The 16,480-nt window shown below is 57.1% G+C and overlaps 2 protein-coding genes across 7 annotated transcripts in view; both read right to left on the reverse strand.

Moving 5' to 3' along the window:
- Positions 1–6,126, reverse strand: part of EIF4E2 (eukaryotic translation initiation factor 4E family member 2) — a 29,130-nt gene extending 23,004 nt beyond the window's left edge. For 3 of the 6 annotated variants that reach the window (XM_054571516.1, XM_054571510.1, XM_054571494.1), the window contains exons 1-3: positions 6,037–6,122; positions 1,046–1,145; positions 22–136 (exon numbers count right to left, since the gene is read on the reverse strand). In XM_054571516.1, coding sequence (XP_054427491.1) covers positions 22–136; positions 1,046–1,113 — 183 coding nt within the window. In that variant the 5' untranslated portion in view covers positions 1,114–1,145; positions 6,037–6,122. Of the gene's footprint in view, positions 1–21; positions 137–1,045; positions 1,146–5,559; positions 5,667–6,036 lie in introns of those variants that run through there. The other 3 variants (XM_054571503.1, XM_054571524.1, XM_054571532.1) reach the window with 3 other exon arrangements.
- Positions 6,127–8,305: 2,179 nt separating this feature from the next.
- CHRNG (cholinergic receptor nicotinic gamma subunit) lies at positions 8,306–13,695 on the reverse strand. Its single transcript, XM_054570820.1, has 12 exons — positions 13,641–13,695; positions 13,303–13,442; positions 12,995–13,039; positions 12,705–12,814; positions 11,965–12,120; positions 11,068–11,165; positions 10,575–10,775; positions 10,301–10,415; positions 9,979–10,093; positions 9,115–9,331; positions 8,782–8,915; positions 8,306–8,479 (listed from the first exon to the last, which is right to left on the reverse strand). The coding sequence occupies exons 1-12, from the start codon at positions 13,693–13,695 to the stop codon at positions 8,306–8,308; spliced, it is 1,560 nt and encodes a 519-aa protein (XP_054426795.1).
- Positions 13,696–16,480: the final 2,785 nt, after the last annotated feature.

The raw sequence follows: 16,480 nt of genomic DNA on the forward strand, positions 1-16,480 counted from the left end.
TCTGTGCAGCACGAAACTCACCTTCCTCTTGCTGCTGCTCTGGCTTTTGTCTCGTTCTGTTTTTTCCTTCTCACCATCTTTCTGTGCGCTGTTTTCTTCATTCTGATCATGGTCCCCACTGTCATCATCTTTCAATCTAAACAGGAAAGCAAAACGTTGTTATCTCATGGCTGAACTGGGTCCTACTTACCTAACAAAGCTACCAGGCCAAAAGCACTACTATGTAACCAGCCCGAAGGCACACAAAATTACTGGCAATGAGATCAGAGAAGGGCAAGGGAATGTAGAAAGTCAATTAGGAGGACTAAACAAAAATGAGTGACAATCAGCTAATGTGTGAATTCCAGAAAGCTTCATCTTCCAGTTTCCTAACAGGCTGTACAAAGAAGCAAGAGGTAAACATTTTAGCCCTGGCTGGTGCGGTTCAGTGGACTGTGCGCTGGTCTGTGAACCAAAAGGTTACGGGCTTGATTCCTGGTCAGAGCACACGCCTGGGTGGCGGACCAGGTCCCCGGCTGGGAGCATGTGAGAGGCAACCCATCTATGTTTCTCTCCCTCTCTTTCTCCCTCCCTTCCCCTCTCTAAAAATATATAAATAAATATTTTTTTAAAAAAAAGAGGTAAACATTTTAAGGGATTGTTTTCTTGGCCAAAAATAAAGAGTCAATCAATAATCAGAAGAGTTTCTGGACTGAGTAAGTGTTTTGGCACTTCAAATAAAGTTTAAAAACTTACCTATCCTTCTTGCCACATCTTCTAGCCATCTCTTCTACCCTTCCCCACCGCTACTCCCTTAGTGCAGGCTTGCTTCCCATCGCCGCAGTTGTTACGATAGATTCCTAAATGCCCTCCCCAACACAAATCATCTCTACCCTCTATCCATCCTCCACACAGCCACCAGCACGATCTTTCTAAGTACAAACTGACCATTTAAGTTCCATGCTTAAATCTCTCAACTGTTGCTCTGACCAGGTTGCTCGGTTGGTTGGAGCATCATCCTGTACACCAGAAGGTTGCGGGTTCGATTCCCGATCAAGGCACATACCTAAGTTGTGGATTCGATCCCCGGTTGGGGTGTGTACGGGAGGCAACCAATCGATGTTTCTCTCTCATGTCAGTGTCTCTCTCTCTCCCTTCCTCTCTCTCTAAAATCAATAAACATATCCTCGGGTGAGGATTAAAAAAAAAAAAAGGCCAAAAAACCCCAAACTCTCAACTCTTCTTGCCTTTTGATGCCCGCCCTGCAGGATAACGTGCAATGAAATGTAAGACACTCTCGAATCTGACTCCTGCCCACTAGCAGCCACCGCCCGCCCGCGGCAATCTACCTTCCCACACCTGTGCGGTCTGCAAACGCTGCCCCTCGGCCTGAGGGGCCGCTCCTCCCAAACCCGCCCTCATCTGTTTTTCCTACTGGACGGAGGGTCCCCTAGAACAGGGCCTTGTAATCTCTGTATCTCCAGCACCTAGGACAGGAAGATGCTGCATCAGTGATAAATGGGGAAAAAATGGCTGAAAGAAGAAATGAACGTCTCCCTGCCTTGCAGTACAGTCAAGTGCACTTCAGGTGCCACCTTTTTTTGAGCAGTGAGACTGCCCGAAGGCATCCAGGTACACCTGAAGTTCACTGGGTTCAGACAAAGAGATAAACAGAAGGTAAGTTCACAAAGATAGTAAGAATGCTGTTTAGTCTAGAGCTGGACCATTAACTTATCAAGGATCTTCTTTGAAATCACCTTCCTGGCCCTAATAACTATCTAGTCAAACGGAATTAGGTAATTCCCAAGAAAAGTATTAGAAATGCTCAAATTATAACTCAGTTGTTACTCTATGCAGGTACTAGATCCTGTTATAAACCATTTTCCTTTTTTTTGGCCCATGAGTCTTCACTGCCTAGCACATAAAAAAGCATTCAGTAAACAGCAGAATTTGTGAGCCAGCTGTGTTGGGGAAACACAGCTCTAACCATTTCACAGGCATCGCTACAGGACATATGCAGGTGGTCACGCACTGTGCCATTAATGTTCTTTTCGCCCATCCCCGTCCCCCCACAAGACAGGACTATGAAGGGCCCCTGACTAAAGGACAATCTAGCCTGGCCAATAGCCTATGCCTCAGGGCATTGTTCAAAATTATGAGCCGATTCCTTCCTCAGCTTTTCATCCAAAAGATGAATGATCACAGAGTCAGAGCTGGAGCAGGCATAGGGGTCCCACATAAGAAAAGCCACAAAGGAATACAGACAATGAGCAAAAGCAGAGAGCCAGCTGGGGAAAGGGATGAACAGATGAGCGAGAGAGCAGGGACGAGGCTGGCTTTGTTTGTGATGCTGTCGTTTCCCTGGCTTGGTTCGGCCTCTCTGGACATCTGGGAGACCATAGCCTGCGACCGCGCCCCTTCCCCTCGTGACACTTGGGTTGGTTTGGTTTCCTTTCCAAAAGGAGCCTGTCTAGGACACCAGTGCCAGAACATTTACTGAGCACCTACTGTCACTGGCAGACACTATGGAGTACCTGTCCCCAAGGGCCTGACAGAGGAGACACACTCGGGCCCTCGCATGGTACGAAGGCCGCTGCTCTACCCACGTGTGCCAGTGTCACCGCCCGCCTGGTCCCAGCAAACCTCTCACTGCTGTGATCAACCTACTGGCCGTTTGCCGACCTCCTCATTATGCTCACGATGGGGTCTCTTCTCAAAGAGTCCTCTTTCCCCTCCTAACGGATCTTTCAGGGCTGCGACTGAGGGCCACTTCCTTTTGGAAATGTTTCCTAATCTCCCCCCAGGCCGACATAGCTCCCCTGTCCTGGACCTCCCCACATAAATGTTTGTCCCAGCTGTTCTGTCGTGGGCATGTTTTGGTCTCCTCATTGAGAACATCTTGTGGGTCTTTCTATTGCTCAGGCCCCAGACACCTCCTACCTCTCTTCCTTAGGGCAGATGCCAGGGACTCAAACCACGCCCCTCTCTTCTTAGCTCCCAACCCCTCGCTATACCCTCTGGGCCCCTTCCCTTAAGTCTTGAAGAGGGACACAGTCACTCAGCACCTCTGCTTTTGCTATTCCAAGCAGAACATGAAAGTTCTTTTCTTTTTAGTGGTTTTGCTCCTAATCACTACCAGAAAAAACAATAAAAATAATTATGTCGCAAAGAAACAACACTACAGTGATCCCTGAACCATATTTTCCGACTCCTAAGATAGTAATTGGAAACCCTAACGGACCTTCATCTCGTGCAGTTATTTCTTGGGGGTGGAGCTAACCAATCTCCAAACCCTATGAGCCTACACTTAAGGCAAATTATTTGCATCCTATTTTCCAGGTTCCTACTCCCAGTGTGAAGCTGAGTTTGAGCCAAAATGCAATCCAGACTGAAAAACCAGTGCTCCCTAGACTCAGATGATCAATTAGCATCTCCGAGGCTGTCCAGCCTGAGCGGCACCTAATTAGCTCACCAAGCTTCTGCCCAGGTATGTCCTCATACTTTCTGGGCAAATTTCCAGTGGGTAAGAACTTGGTCTAATCCCTCTTTCTATGTCTAGCCTCAGACAGTGGGAGAAAAAGAAAAAAAACATGCTTAGTGAATGGATTTCTAAAATCAACGGAATATGTGGCAGACTAGGATGAGTGCCAAATAAGGGGTTCAGACAACAGTTAAGAACGAGCAGAAAGCTAACAAAGACAGAGGGGGACAATAGCAAGTGTGGCATCTAGATCTGAAAACCTAGCCTATCAGAGTTGGGACTGCGGCACAGTGGAAAGGATCTTAGGGTTTTTCATGAATAGGATGATGGCAATGACAGCTAACTCCTGACAGACGTAGGGGGCAGGAAGCAATCACAGTCTTAAGTCACATTTGTAGAAGCAGAGCCCACACAGTAAAGGAAGCTAGAGCTCGTCGCTAATCTGAGCCCATCCGACTAGCCCGCAGCACTCTGCTCCAGGCGCTGGGCTTTTAGGGCTCTGGCAAACTGAGCCGAATCCTTAGGAGCCGCAGGTGCAGAGTGCAGAGGCCGCCTCTGTAACAATGGTGTGGAATGCAGACTTTTTGCAGGAAAAACAAAAACAATAAAAAAACTAGGGGCAGGAGTGTGGTCTTCAATTGCTAATTTCAACTGAAAGAAAGCTTTGGTTTTTTTCCCCTGCATAGCTAGAAGATGAATGTTAAAAAACTCTGGCTCAGTAGAAGGAATAGTTAATAATTAGAACTAATTATAAATGACCCAGGTTAATTTTTGTCAAGAGATGCTTGAACCAAGGTTAAACAACAAATCTGGGCTTGAATCCCACCACATGATCCTTCCTGTTGTTGTGGGCAAATTACTTAACCTCAGAGCATCTCATTTTCCTTATCTGTAAAAGCAGGTAACAAGAGTCCCTTCACAGGGTTGTTAGGAATAGAAATGAGATGTGAGTCCTGGCTGGTGTGGCTCAGTGGACTGAGCCTCGGCCTGCGAACCAAAAGGTCAAGGGTTTGATTCCCAGGCAGGGCAGATGTCTGGGTTATGGCCCAGGTCCCCAGTTGGGGGTGTGCAAGAGGCAACAGATGGATGTTTCTCTCTTTCTCTTTTCCCTCCCTTTCCCTCTCTCTAAAAACAAATAAATATTTAAAAAACAAAACAAAAACATACTATATGAAAAGCAACGAGCAAGCTGCCCTTGGAAGCCATCATTACCATTCCTAAATTAGCTTGCCGCAGATCTCCCAATGCTTTGGGAAGGACTGGGCCAGGTAACCCATAATGTGTCTTAAGATAAAAACTCCATGCGTTCAATTTAGTGGAGGAAGGGGCATAGGACCAGCAAACAGCTCCACTGAGGCAGGCAGGACTTAGACCTGGCAGCGCGGGTTGCACGGTTATAATGCAGGGGAGGGGTTGGCACAGGGCGCTGCCAGACTGGGAGGAGAGCCCTCCCAGCAACCCAGAAACACTCCCAGGAGCTGCCTGGAGTCTTGGAATCCAGGACCTCTGAACATGCACACCAGCACCCGCTGTGCTGGGGAATGACCGATTCCCCAGCACCGGCAGTGAGTCAAAACCTAAACTAATAGTAATTCCACTTTACATTCATGCATCACTATGGAGCGATTTAGGAGCGATTATGGTCCATGCATGCTGGACGTGACCTGACCCTTATGATGTGGCTCGGGTAATAACGGCTCTGAGAAAGTGGGTAACTTTTCTGCTGTCCCAGCAGGCGATGGGTCTGGGTCTGGAAATCTAGGCTATTGAAAAGCAGGCAGATTTACTAGACTCCTAGAGAGAGCTAAGACGTAATCTACTTTGAGAAACAGTCGCTGGGGGGAAATACGCGAAATTACTTTACATTTCCTTTCTGCACCTCCAAATTGTTGCTGGAACTAGGTACTCAGGGGACCTAGATGAGTCCGGGACGGGGCCACGACAGGTACACCCGCTGCGCCAGAAACGGAGCAGCTCCCGGGGAGTGCTGGAGAGGAAAGGCGGGGCGGGGAGAAGGGAAATAGGAAGGAGCCTCAGGAAGAGGACGAGAACTCCGTCTAACCGAGCGGCCGCGGGATTGCCCGCGGCGGCCACATTACCTCACTGCATCTTCACAACTCTACGACCTGGGCTCTTTACCATTCCCCACTCTACATATGAGAAAACAGACTCGAAGAGGAGAGGTGACCAGCGCAGGCCAAAATGAGCGTGTGGGAAGCTGGTTTCAGAGATTCAGAAGCGCCCGGACACCTAAACCCCTCCACGCCGCTGGCTCAGCCCGCACCCGCTAGGGCGGGGCGTCCGAAAATCTTCTTCCGGGCGGCACAACCACCCCTCTCCCGGCCCCTGTGCTTCGCCCTCGGTCCGGACTGCCCTGGGGTCCCCGGGACCCTTGCACCCCACTTCCCCAGGTCCCTCCTCCCAGCCGGCCGCCTGGGCCGGGTCCAGCCCGCAGCGCGAGCCAGGGACGGAGGCCAGCGCCGCGGAGTTGGCGCCGCCGCCGCCAGCCGCGGCGAGGGCAGGTTGGAGGAACGGTTGGGGGAAGGGGCCCCTGGAGGCGGCCGCACGCCACTCACGCGTCGAACTTGTTGTTCATCCTCTCGCCGTCGCCACTGCCTCACAGAGTGATTTCCGCTTCTCCCGGTCCCTCAGCCTAGGGCCCGGCCACTTCCGGTTGCGCGGGGCTCAGCGGAACGTAGGCGCGCGGGCCTGGTGGGGGGCGGATATCCCGGGACGCCCGTCCAGGGCGGCTGCGCGGAGGCGCTCAGGCTTTCGGGCTGCACGCGTCGGATCTGTCTCAGTCTCTTGGCCGCCCGGCCGCCCGGCCTGCGCCTCCAAGGAATTACTTCTCGCCCGAGGCAGCGCGTGCTGACCCGCTCCCGTGGCAGGCTCGGAGAAAGGCAGTGCCGCACGGCGAGGGCGCGGGCTCTGGACTCAGCTTGGTACAGATCCGACTCCAGCCCCAGAGCGGGCTGACCGATCCTGGACTCAACCTCCCTGGGGCGGCTTCTTCCTCTGTGGTGCTGGCCATATTGTGCTACAGTACCTGCCTCTTAAGGTGGCCGTGTGGATCGAACGAGATAATCCATTTGGGGCGTTGGATACATTAAGTGGTAGTTATTGTTAATCACTACTTACTTGGGCCAGGAGCTACAGAGCTAACCTCTGCCCCGTGAAGCATTTAGAGAGTTTGAGAGACTCATCCCAGGTGACAAAGCTAGTAAGAGACTCAGAGGAACCAGAGCTGGGTCTGCCACCATTAAATCACCTCCTGGATCAAAGTCTCTGCTCCAAACATACACGCGGGCTCACGCGCACACATACACAAATGCTCACACTGGAGTAAAGGAAACGATGCTGCTGGTGATTGAGCCCCAAAGCCAGCAATCCTGTACTTGGGAGAGGGTGTTATTTCTGGGATCCTCTTTCCTCCCCCCACCAATGTTCCATTTTCAGGTCTTCATATGGCATTTTCACATTTTTTAATTATCTTCACCCACACCTTTGATCCTGAGATGAGGGTAGGTAGGAACTGATATCTGTGCCCACAGTTAAAGATGGGGGAAGAGGCTCAGGGAGCACAGATGACTTGCCCAGGTTTACCCTCTTGTCACCAACAGAACTCAGCCCCCCCCCCCCCCCCCCCCCCCCCGTCTGTACTCTGAAAGTAGGGTCTTGCTCATTTCCCTGCCCCCAGGAAGACATCAGCTGGCCATCTTGTTTCCTAAGTGGGGTCCAGGGAGGCTGGTCAGGATCTTCTGGAAGGCAGAGCCCAGCAGTTCCCTGTTACCTTCCTGCCTCCCTACCTAGCACTCCCTTGACCATCCTGTGGGACCACTGCAAATTCTCTGGGGAATCTTAGTGTCTCAGATTAGGTCAGAGTTAGGAATTCTGGGCTCCAAACCATAAAGCGATCAGTGTTCTGGGAAGCCCTTCTGACTCGGGACCTCGATTCGCCCATCTGAAACACAGGGATATAGTGACTCTTGCTTTTCCGTATGCTGTGAGGAGCTTTTAACAATGGGAAAAGATAATAAGACTCATGAAGCCGTTTGTAATCAATGGCAAAAATGCTGACGGATAGATCACTGGTGCAGGTGAGTACTCGGTGCTTACTGCACCCAAAGGCAGAGGAGGGAGAGGGCAGCTGGAGTGGGCTGCCATCTTTTTTATCTTTATTTATTACTATTTTTTAAATCCCCATCCGAAGACAATGTTTTCCATTGTTTTTTAGAGCGAGACACACGGAGAGAGAGAAGCATCGGTTAGTTGCTTCCCATATGCGCCCAGACCAGGGATTGCACAAGCCTGGACTGGGCACTGAACCTGCAACCTATGCATGTGTCCTGGCCAGGACTTGAACTTGCAATCTTTTGATTACAGGATGACGCTCCGACCAACTGAGCCACACTGGCCAGGGCTGTCATTGGCTGCTACTCTTCACATGTCTCTTGACTTTCCCCTTTTAGGAGCCTGCAGGGAACTCCTAAAAAGGGAGGGAGGCCCAGGTCTGGAGGGAGAGGACCTTACCTAGTTGGGGGCACATGCAAAATAGAGTCATTAGGGCTTCAAAAATTTTGGGAGTTCATCATGCTTTGCTGAAGTAAGGCCAGTGCCAGGATGAGCTAGCCACCGGCGCCCGGACACTGCCCCGCACAGCACACACTGCCCGCAGGCCGTCCCAACCACTGCACGACTCCAGCTCCGTCTCTTTATTTCTCCAGCTTTTCTCTGGGCTATTTGGCTTCCATGGCCCTGAAGGCTGCTTCCCAAAGAGCACAGTCAGGACCTCAGCAGAAAAACACAGCTGATAAGACTCTGCGTGGCTTACAGCCATTGGTTGGCTCAGGCCGGCGAGGGCAGATAGGGGCGCGGGTCCCCAGGGAACGGCAGGGCGGGCACCCGGTTGTAGTGTGCCATGAGGAAGATGCCAGCAGTGCCGCAGATGAAGAGCGAGAGCATGGCCAGGAAGCAGACGCGGTCCAGCACGCGGCCCACCAGGAACCACTCCTCGTTCTCCTAAGGGCGGGAGGCAGGGTGCGGGATGGCCAGTGGCGGCGCCAAGCCCACCCTGGAACCCTGAAGCCCCCTCAGCCCTCCAGCAGGCCTCCGTTCTCCATTTCCTTGCGCCTTTCTTACCTACTTCCAGTCCTCAACCTGGCTTCTTCCATGGTCCCCTGGCCTTGACGTCATCCCTCTTCCCCACTCCCAACTCTACTTTTTCCATCCCCTTGCCCTACCACGGTCTCCCCGTTCATCCTGTGCTGCCCCTGCCCCCGCCCCACAGGTCCCAGCCCCTCCCCCACCCCAGGCTGGCTTACACTGTCGAAGTGACTCTGCTGGCGTCGGGCGCGTGCAATGAAGGTGCAGGCGTCCACGCAGGCCTGGATAGCCGGGGCGGCCTGCTTCAGGCTGCCACACAGGTCCTGGCTCTGCCCTGGCCCCGGGCCCTTCTCTGGTGAGGTGAGAGGGTCAGGGCTGTGAGAAGAATGAGGAGAAACAGAGAGGCGGCCTCTCCTTGGGGACTCAAGTTCCCAACCTGGACACCTGCCCAACACTCATCTGTGGTGCCTGGGGCTTTGGCTGACAGACAGCCCTCCCCCGTCTGGGGTTCACAGGGAGGAGTGTCCCCAGTGTCACGCCCTCTGCCTCACCTAGCTTCTCCAGCGCTGCCCGCACTAGCCCATTGCGCTGCCGTTGCCGGAAGAGGAGTTCACTGCGAGGCAGGCAGAGGGCCGCCTCTTCCGCGCCTGACGCTGACCACCCCGAGGAGGAGCCGTTCTGCAGCCGGGGCCGGGCATCCAGTGGAGCTGCCGGCACCAGCGGGCGCACGTGCATCCGCAGCAGCGGGGGCAGGAGCCACAGGAACACCTGGAGAGGGGATGTTCTGGGTGGCTTGGCTGCTTCGGAGCAGCAGGTGACGGTTGGCTCGAAGGGCTCACGCTGCCAGAGGTCCGGAGGCAGCGCATTGGGGTAGTAGCGTGGCCCTGATACAGCTTGGCTGTTCTGTGCCAGACATGGAGGCCTGGTGCCCAAGCTTCTGTGCACGTCAGAATCACCAGGTCCCAGACACAGGTCCCTGCGCCCCACCCCACTATTCTGGCCCAGGGTATGGCGGGGTCCTGGGGATCCGCTTCTGCTGACGGCTGCAGGTGGATGGCAGACCACGCAGGCTCTAGAGCCGGACCGCCTGGTCAGAATCCTGCTCTTCCGCTGCCTCCCTGTGCGACCTTGGGTGAGCTGCTTAACCTCTCTGAGCCTCATCTCCTCATCTGAACAGTGGAGGTAATACTAATATGCACCGCAGAGGGGCCTTATGAAGATTCAATGAGCTAGTGTGTGTGATGTGTCTGCCTCTTGGTAAGCACCTGATATCATCAACTCATTGGGGCACGTGCTTCTAGGTACACACAGGGCAGATTTGCTGCTGAATGTGGCACGTGGAACGGGCGCTGAGGAAGAGCCATGCCCATGGACGGGGCGGGAAGGTGCTGGGACGGGCGGGGCGGGGGCCTTGCCTTGCGGACCCCGCGGGCCATGGAGTGTGTGTGTGGGGACCGCAAGGACACGTTGAGCACGACCACAGCATTCACGACAATGAGGACCGTCACTGCCAGGAGGAAGGTCAGGTACCTGTGGGAGGCGGGGGTCGGGGGTAGGAGGCAGGGCTGGCCCTTTGGCTCTGGGCTCTGCGTCCCCAGATGCCAACCCCGCCCTTAGTGGTTGCTCCCCGCAGGTCCCGTGGGGGGTGTTGGCTGGGGGCGTGGGGCAGGGTGCAGCAGGAGGGTAGAGCTGAGAAGGGAGGGGGCGGAGGTGGGCAGCAGACATGACTGGCCGTACTTGCTGATGAGGGGCACTGCCTGGGAGGTCTCGGGCACCTTCTTAGCCACAAGGAAGAGGAAGACCGTCTGGGCCAGGAGCACGTTGATGGCGACAGTACACTTCTGGCCGCCCGCTGCCGGGGACCGAGAGGTTCTCAGGGCAGGTCTCAGCCTCCCTGCTGTGGGCCCCCCCCCGCCCGAGGAGCTCACTGCCCAGGTCCACTCTCTGCCCTGCCAGCCGTCCCCCATGCTCCTGGCCGGGGCCGAGGGCCCCCTCCCACAGGTGCAGGTACCCTTGGCGGGGAGGAAGTAGATGAGGATGGCGACGGACGAGATGAGCACACAGGGCGCGATGATGTTGATGACGTAGAAGAGGGGCTTGCGCTGGATGAGCAGGTAGAAGACCACCTTCTGGTGGCCCGCCTCCTCTGCCGGGGCCGCCGCGTCCAGCAGCATCTTGGCCGGCCGGTGCCGGATGGCCCACTCCCCGTTCTCTGCGGGCGGCAGGCCGGGTGGGCACAGGGCTGGGCTGGGCAAGCCCCTGCAGCCCCCGTGTGCCCGAGGGACTACCATCGAGGGACGGAAAGAGCAGGGAAGTGGGATGCTTGATCCCCCTCCCTCCAAAATGGGAGCCCTCATCATGGGGAAAACCAGAACTTGTCAGCCCTTTAAAAAAGCTTGTTTTATGGTTTGCTTAGTTTTCACCTTGAGTTGCGCGGGAGGTGGCATGGTCTCAGTCTCGCCTCGCCCCCAAGCCGGGCCCAGCGGGGCCCCGGTGCAGGTTACCTGTGAAGGCCTCGGGGTCGATGAAAATCCACTCGATGGGCCGGCCGTCCTCCTGGCTCAGCTGCAGGTCGATCTCGCTGGTGCTGTAGGTCTGGGACCTGGCAGACGGATGAGGGGAGGCTGAGTCTGTGCGCAGACCTCCCAGGGAGGCGAACGGCATAGTCACCTGCGGGCATCCGTGGGCCGTTTTGCCCCAGAAGGTGCAGCCGCCATTCCTGAGCTCTCCACAACACTCTGGCGGCAAGGTGAGAGGGACTCGGGCTCTGGGGCCACGAGGAAGTTTAAGCGGATGGGCCCGGAGACTGCGGCTCAGTGCGGTCGCCTGGTGTCCCAGGGCCGAGGGTCACTGTGCTCTGCTCTTCCACTGCCTCCCGGGCAGGAGGGGCCGGCGGTCAGAACAGAGAAAACCCAACTGCACTGCTTGGCCCATTGATGGCGGAGGGTCTCCTGCAAGGTCTCCCTGTGAAAGGGCTGCTCCTCTAGACTCGGGAAGACCCCCCGCCAGACCCCCTCTGGCACTGGCAGATGAGGACACTGAGGTGGCCCAGCCTCTCCGCTGGGCTGTTGGGGTAGTGGGCTCCTGTGTGTACTGGCACATGTGTGTGTACCATGTATGTTGTGGCATGCATGTGCCTTCTCACATGCCACCAACCCAGACATTGATTTCCCCCCTGGAGCGCAGGGAGGGAAACTGAAGCAGCAAAGGAGGGTGAGTGAGGGGACTTAGCAGGGAGGGCGTGGGTGTCTCTAGGTGCCTGGACCTGAGATGAGCACAGACGCCCTGGAGAGATGAAGCCAGGCCCCTGGCCAGAGGCCTGCTGTCCCCTGCCCGGCTAGGGCCCCTCTTGGGGCAGCTCCCCGAGCCCCCCGACCCCGTGCCACTGCGTATGGCCTCACTGGAAGATGAGGGAGCAGTTCTGCCAGTCGAAGGGGAAGTAGGTGACGGAGACGGGACAGGAGGAGCGGAAGATGGCGGGCGGCAGCCAGTAGACACAGCCGTCAGGAGACACGAGCACGTTGCAGTAGAGGGCCACCTCGAACACGCCGTCCACGCTGCGGACAGGCCAGGCCACGGGGCTGCTGAGACCGCACCTGGCACCAGCTCTCTGCCCTGCTTGCAGGGGGCTTGGGGACGCCAACCCCTCCCAGGGGCCACGCCCCTGCCTGGTCCCCACCAGGTCACATGCACACTGACCACCTTCCCCAGCATGTCCCTGCCACGCCCACCCGCGGGCTCCCCACCCCGCCTCCTAAGCCCTGCTGTCTCCCCGGCTCTCTTCCTCTCTGCGGCCATGGTCAGAATGGCCACCGGCATCTGCCCCTCTCTTGCAAAGTGCCAGGGCTGAGCGCAGTGCTTTTCCCACCTCATCGACTCGCGACTCTCGACAGTTTCTGCAGGAGCGGCCCTCACACCCGACATAGGGGAGCGAGTGGCCCACCTGGGCAGCTGGCCCACTGGTGTTGAGCCAGGTGGCCCCGGGCCGGCCCTCCACACCTGCTCTGTCCTGCAGTCCACGCCCCCAAAGGGCCCAGTCGTCGCCCTCTGTGTGCCTGTTTTTTCCCAGACGCGCCCTTGTCCCGCTAGGCCCGGCCCTTGTATCCTTCGGTCCCCCCGCCCCTGCCCGCGCCCCTCTCACTTGTTCTCCAGCACGACGTCTGGCCGCCACACCATGGTGGACGGCACCCTCAGCACCCACAGGCCTTCGTAGTCTTGAGGGTCCCAGCGAAGGCGGTAGTCACACCACTGCTGCAGGGAGAGGGGGGTTGCCAGGCCCCTGCTCTCTGTCGTGCCACATCCCCAGGAGCAGGCGCCCAGCCCCGGGGGCACAGAAGGGGCAGGGAGGGGGGTTACAGGCAGCTTCGAGGACCTGGGGGCCCCGTCCGGGGGACTGATAGAGGGGGAGAGGGTGACAGAACCATCTCTTACCATCTCTATCCAGACGTTGGTAGTGAGGGCCTCCTCTCGCTCGTTCTGGGGGTGCAGACCCAGGTATAAGCGCCCATCGCTCACCCTCCCCAGATGTTAGTTCCTACAGGCCACAGTTGGGTCCCACAGGACCCCAGCCTCCTGGCAGCCTCTGTGGGGGGTTCCAGCATCCTGCCTCCCCCCCACCCCCGCGCCGTGGGCCCGCCCCGCCCCTGGCGGCTGCTGGAGCAGCCCCTCCTCTCCCCAGCAGGGCCCAAGGCCAGGGCCCTGGCCCTTCCTCCCTTGTCACCCTGCAGGCCTGCGCTCACCAGGGAGATGAGGTTGGTGAGGGTGAGCTTCAGGCTGACGTTGACCACGTCGGTGTCGCGCTCAGCAGGCCGCAGGTGGGGGTCGTAGCTGCGCATCAAGTCTGCGAGCAGACGCTCCTCCTGGCTCCGGCCCTGGGCTCCTGCAACAGGCCGCGGTGAGCTGGGGTGCGGGGGCTTGGGGCCGACAGAGGGGGAGGCCATGGGAGGAGGTGACATGGGAAGGCAGGCAGCTGGAGTGGGGGCAGGTTCCGAGAGCCCTCCAGTCCCCCCGCCTCCTGAGGCCTGGGATCCCGCCCGGTTCCAGTCTTCCCCAGGCCCCCAAGCCCCCGGGTCCACACCGAGGCAGAGAGCCAGCAGCGGCAGGAGCAACAGCTGCCCCTGCCCCCGGCGCATGGTGCCACAGCTCTCCACAGTGACGGGCGGGAGGCAGCTCCCCGGGTCTGAGGCCAAGAGATGCGGACTCTGGGTCTCACGTCACAGCCCCGGCTCTCACCCCAGCCCCACCAGCTGTCTGGCCACAGCGCTGTCAGCTGTTCTAGGGTGGACAAGATGCCAGGCTCAGGTTTCCTGGGCTGGGGAGGGGACGGAGGGGCCCCGGCTGCCCCCGCGGAGACGGTCCGGCCTCCATCCCCACTCAGACTCGGCTGTCCCAGATTCATGGTCCAGCTGTGGAGCTGAGGGTGCAGCCAGGCCACGTGGGTACAGGGGACAAGGCAGGGTGCTTACTTAGGAAGGCTCCCTCCTCCTGCTTCCTCCAGCGTGTCAGGATTGGGGGCAATGTGAAGGCTTTTGGTTAGGCGTGCTTTGTGCCCGCATTCCTCAATGACGTGGTTGAGGACCCCAAACTTCCTCCACCAGCCTGACAAATGAACGGGTCAAGACACCAGAGGGTGAAATGCCGACAAACAGGATGCATTATGTCCCCCAGGTTTTGACACCTCAACACAAATTAGGGTGTCAGATCAGGGTCCCCCCCGCCTCTGAGGCTTGGGTCCCAGCCTGGCAAGCTTCCGGGAAGGAGAGCTGAGAAGGACCTGAAACTTGGGGCTCTTGTGAATAGCACAGCCCCGGAGTAGGGACCCCTCTGTGAGGCCTCAGTACTTACTAAGTCATCCATGGACTTATGAGTCCCTAGCATGTGGCAGGCACAGAGCTAGGCGGCGGGGACCCAGGATACACCTGAGCTGCTTGCGGGAACCCACAGTCCAGTGGGACAGGTGGACAAGATGGAAGTTCTGGCCCCGCTCCCGCGAGTCAGATGTGGTCAGCGGCAGGGCGGGGCTACGGCGGATCTGGGAGCCGATGGCCATGACCACAGGCTCTGGCCACCTGTCCCCTGACTGTCCATTCCAAGCAGACAGGTCAGCATAACCCCCCAGTTCGTGGGCAAGACAGAAAACGCAGGTTCCCATTCACGCCCCCCACCCTCCAGCATCCTGGGGGACGGTGGCAGGCGCCTCTGAGGTCTGGGAGAAAACACCGTTGGAGGGCATGTCTGCCGCCCCACAAATGAACGACGTCTGTGGCATTTCAAGTATGTCAGTAAATCAGAAGTCAGCTGACATGCCCCGTCCTTGGAGATCCAAATGAGGCTGGCTCGGACCCCAGCCCCTTGTAGCAGGGCCACCAGCTCGTCTTGTCCTCCCCGGGACTTGGATAGGTGGGGCAGGAGGTGGGGGTGACAGTTGCCTCCCTGGTCATCTGCTCTCACGGTGTCACGTGCGCGTGGCTCACCTGCCCTCCTGCATTCAGTCCTGCTCTGGCCCCACACTCAGTTTTCCCTGGTGCCCGCCCCCGACCCCAAGCTCTGATCTGTCCCTGCGTCTAGGCCACTTTCTCTGGAGTTTACAAAGCCGATGGCCCCTTCTTGCCGCTCCGCCCCTGGTGTCCCCAGGCTCAGCTCCCTCACCCATTTTGCAGTGCACTCTCTCTTCCTCCCACTAGTCCCCTCCAACACCACACTTTGTCAAAGAGCAGTAATGGCTTTTGCTCAATAATGGGCCGCCTACCCCCCGCCCCCAGCACCATGCCAAGCATAGGGGGTCCAGCGATGCTTCAACAGCCGACTCCACCTTTTTCCTTCCCCACAAGCATCTGGGAGGGAAGGAAACGGGAGATGATGGAGACCAACTTGTCCCTGGTTGGAATTATGCTCCCTATGTATGAAGATTCAAACGCCTGCTTTCTCCCCTCCTCTCTGCTCTAGGACAGAGGCTGAAGAGCCCCCTTGGTTCCCAGGAGGGGGGTGTCGCCTCTGAGGCCACTGCGGTTTCTGCCCTGAGGGGTTAGGGGAGAGGTAGGGGACCTGTCAAGAGAAAATCTTCTGTGGGCATCACTTATTGTCTAACAACGCCTCCATCAGCACCTTCTACTCTAGAGGCTGGAAAAGCAAAACGCTCACTTCCCAGGCTCCCTTGCAGATAGGACCGGCTGTGGGAGAACGTCTTGACCAATGGTACGTCTGCACAAGTCGGGTGAGGGGCTTCTGGGGGAGGCTTCTGCTTCCCGATAAAAGGGGTCAGAAATGCCTGGCCCCTTTCCTGCCTCAAACATAGACGTGAAGTGCAGAGCTGTGGCAGTCAGCTTGCCACCTGGGGCAACACACCTGGGTCCCTAACAGCTTCGTGGGACAGCTGAACCAATGTTGCATGGCCCTGTGGTCCTTATTTGTGAGAAAGAGGAAAGCCTACTCGTGTAGGGACAGCCCTGGCTTCATGGAGCACGGGTCGCCGTGGCTGTGACTTCCCATGGAGGGAAGATGATAGAGTTCCATGTCACCTGGAGAGTGGCCGGGTCCCGACAGCACCCTGGAGCTGGAGTGCCGGGGGCGTGGGCGCCGCTGAGGGACCCGCTCTGCACAACCAGCAGTTTCGGCTGGGTGTGGCCTTTGGGGGATGTCTTTTCTGGAAGGCTCACAGCTACCTGAGCTAGGCCTAATGCACCTGAGGATTCACCTGCCAACAGCACCACCGTGTGGCAGAGAGAAACAACGACAGCGGGCAGAGTCAGTGGACGAAAAATCCCGGACTTCCTTCCCATCTGACAAGTGTAAGGCCAAGTTAGTTCTCCTATTCAAAGGGAAGGTATAAAAAAAAAAAAAAAAAGTCTACCTTGAATTCTGGCAGGTGTGGCTCAGTGGATTGAGTGCCGGCCTGCAAACCAAAAGGTTGATGGTTCG

Source organism: Pteronotus mesoamericanus, unplaced genomic scaffold (assembly GCF_021234165.1).
Source record: "Pteronotus mesoamericanus isolate MK-2021 breed Mesoamerican mustached bat unplaced genomic scaffold, CSHL_Meso_final contig_1018, whole genome shotgun sequence".
Classification (NCBI taxonomy): domain Eukaryota; kingdom Metazoa; phylum Chordata; class Mammalia; order Chiroptera; family Mormoopidae; genus Pteronotus; species Pteronotus mesoamericanus.

Excerpts from the sequence above, each read along its gene's own strand:
- CHRNG (XM_054570820.1), bottom strand. The coding sequence starts at position 13,695 with ATGCGCCGGGGGCAGGGGCAGCTGTTGCTCCTGCCGCTGCTGGCTCTC. Across the intron at positions 10,094-10,300 it reads GCAGTGCCCCTCATCAGCAA|GTACCTGACCTTCCTCCTGG; the intron begins GTACGGCCAGTC and ends CGCCTCCCACAG. Across the intron at positions 8,480-8,781 it reads AGCAGAGTCACTTCGACAGT|GAGAACGAGGAGTGGTTCCT; the intron begins GTAAGCCAGCCT and ends TCCCGCCCTTAG.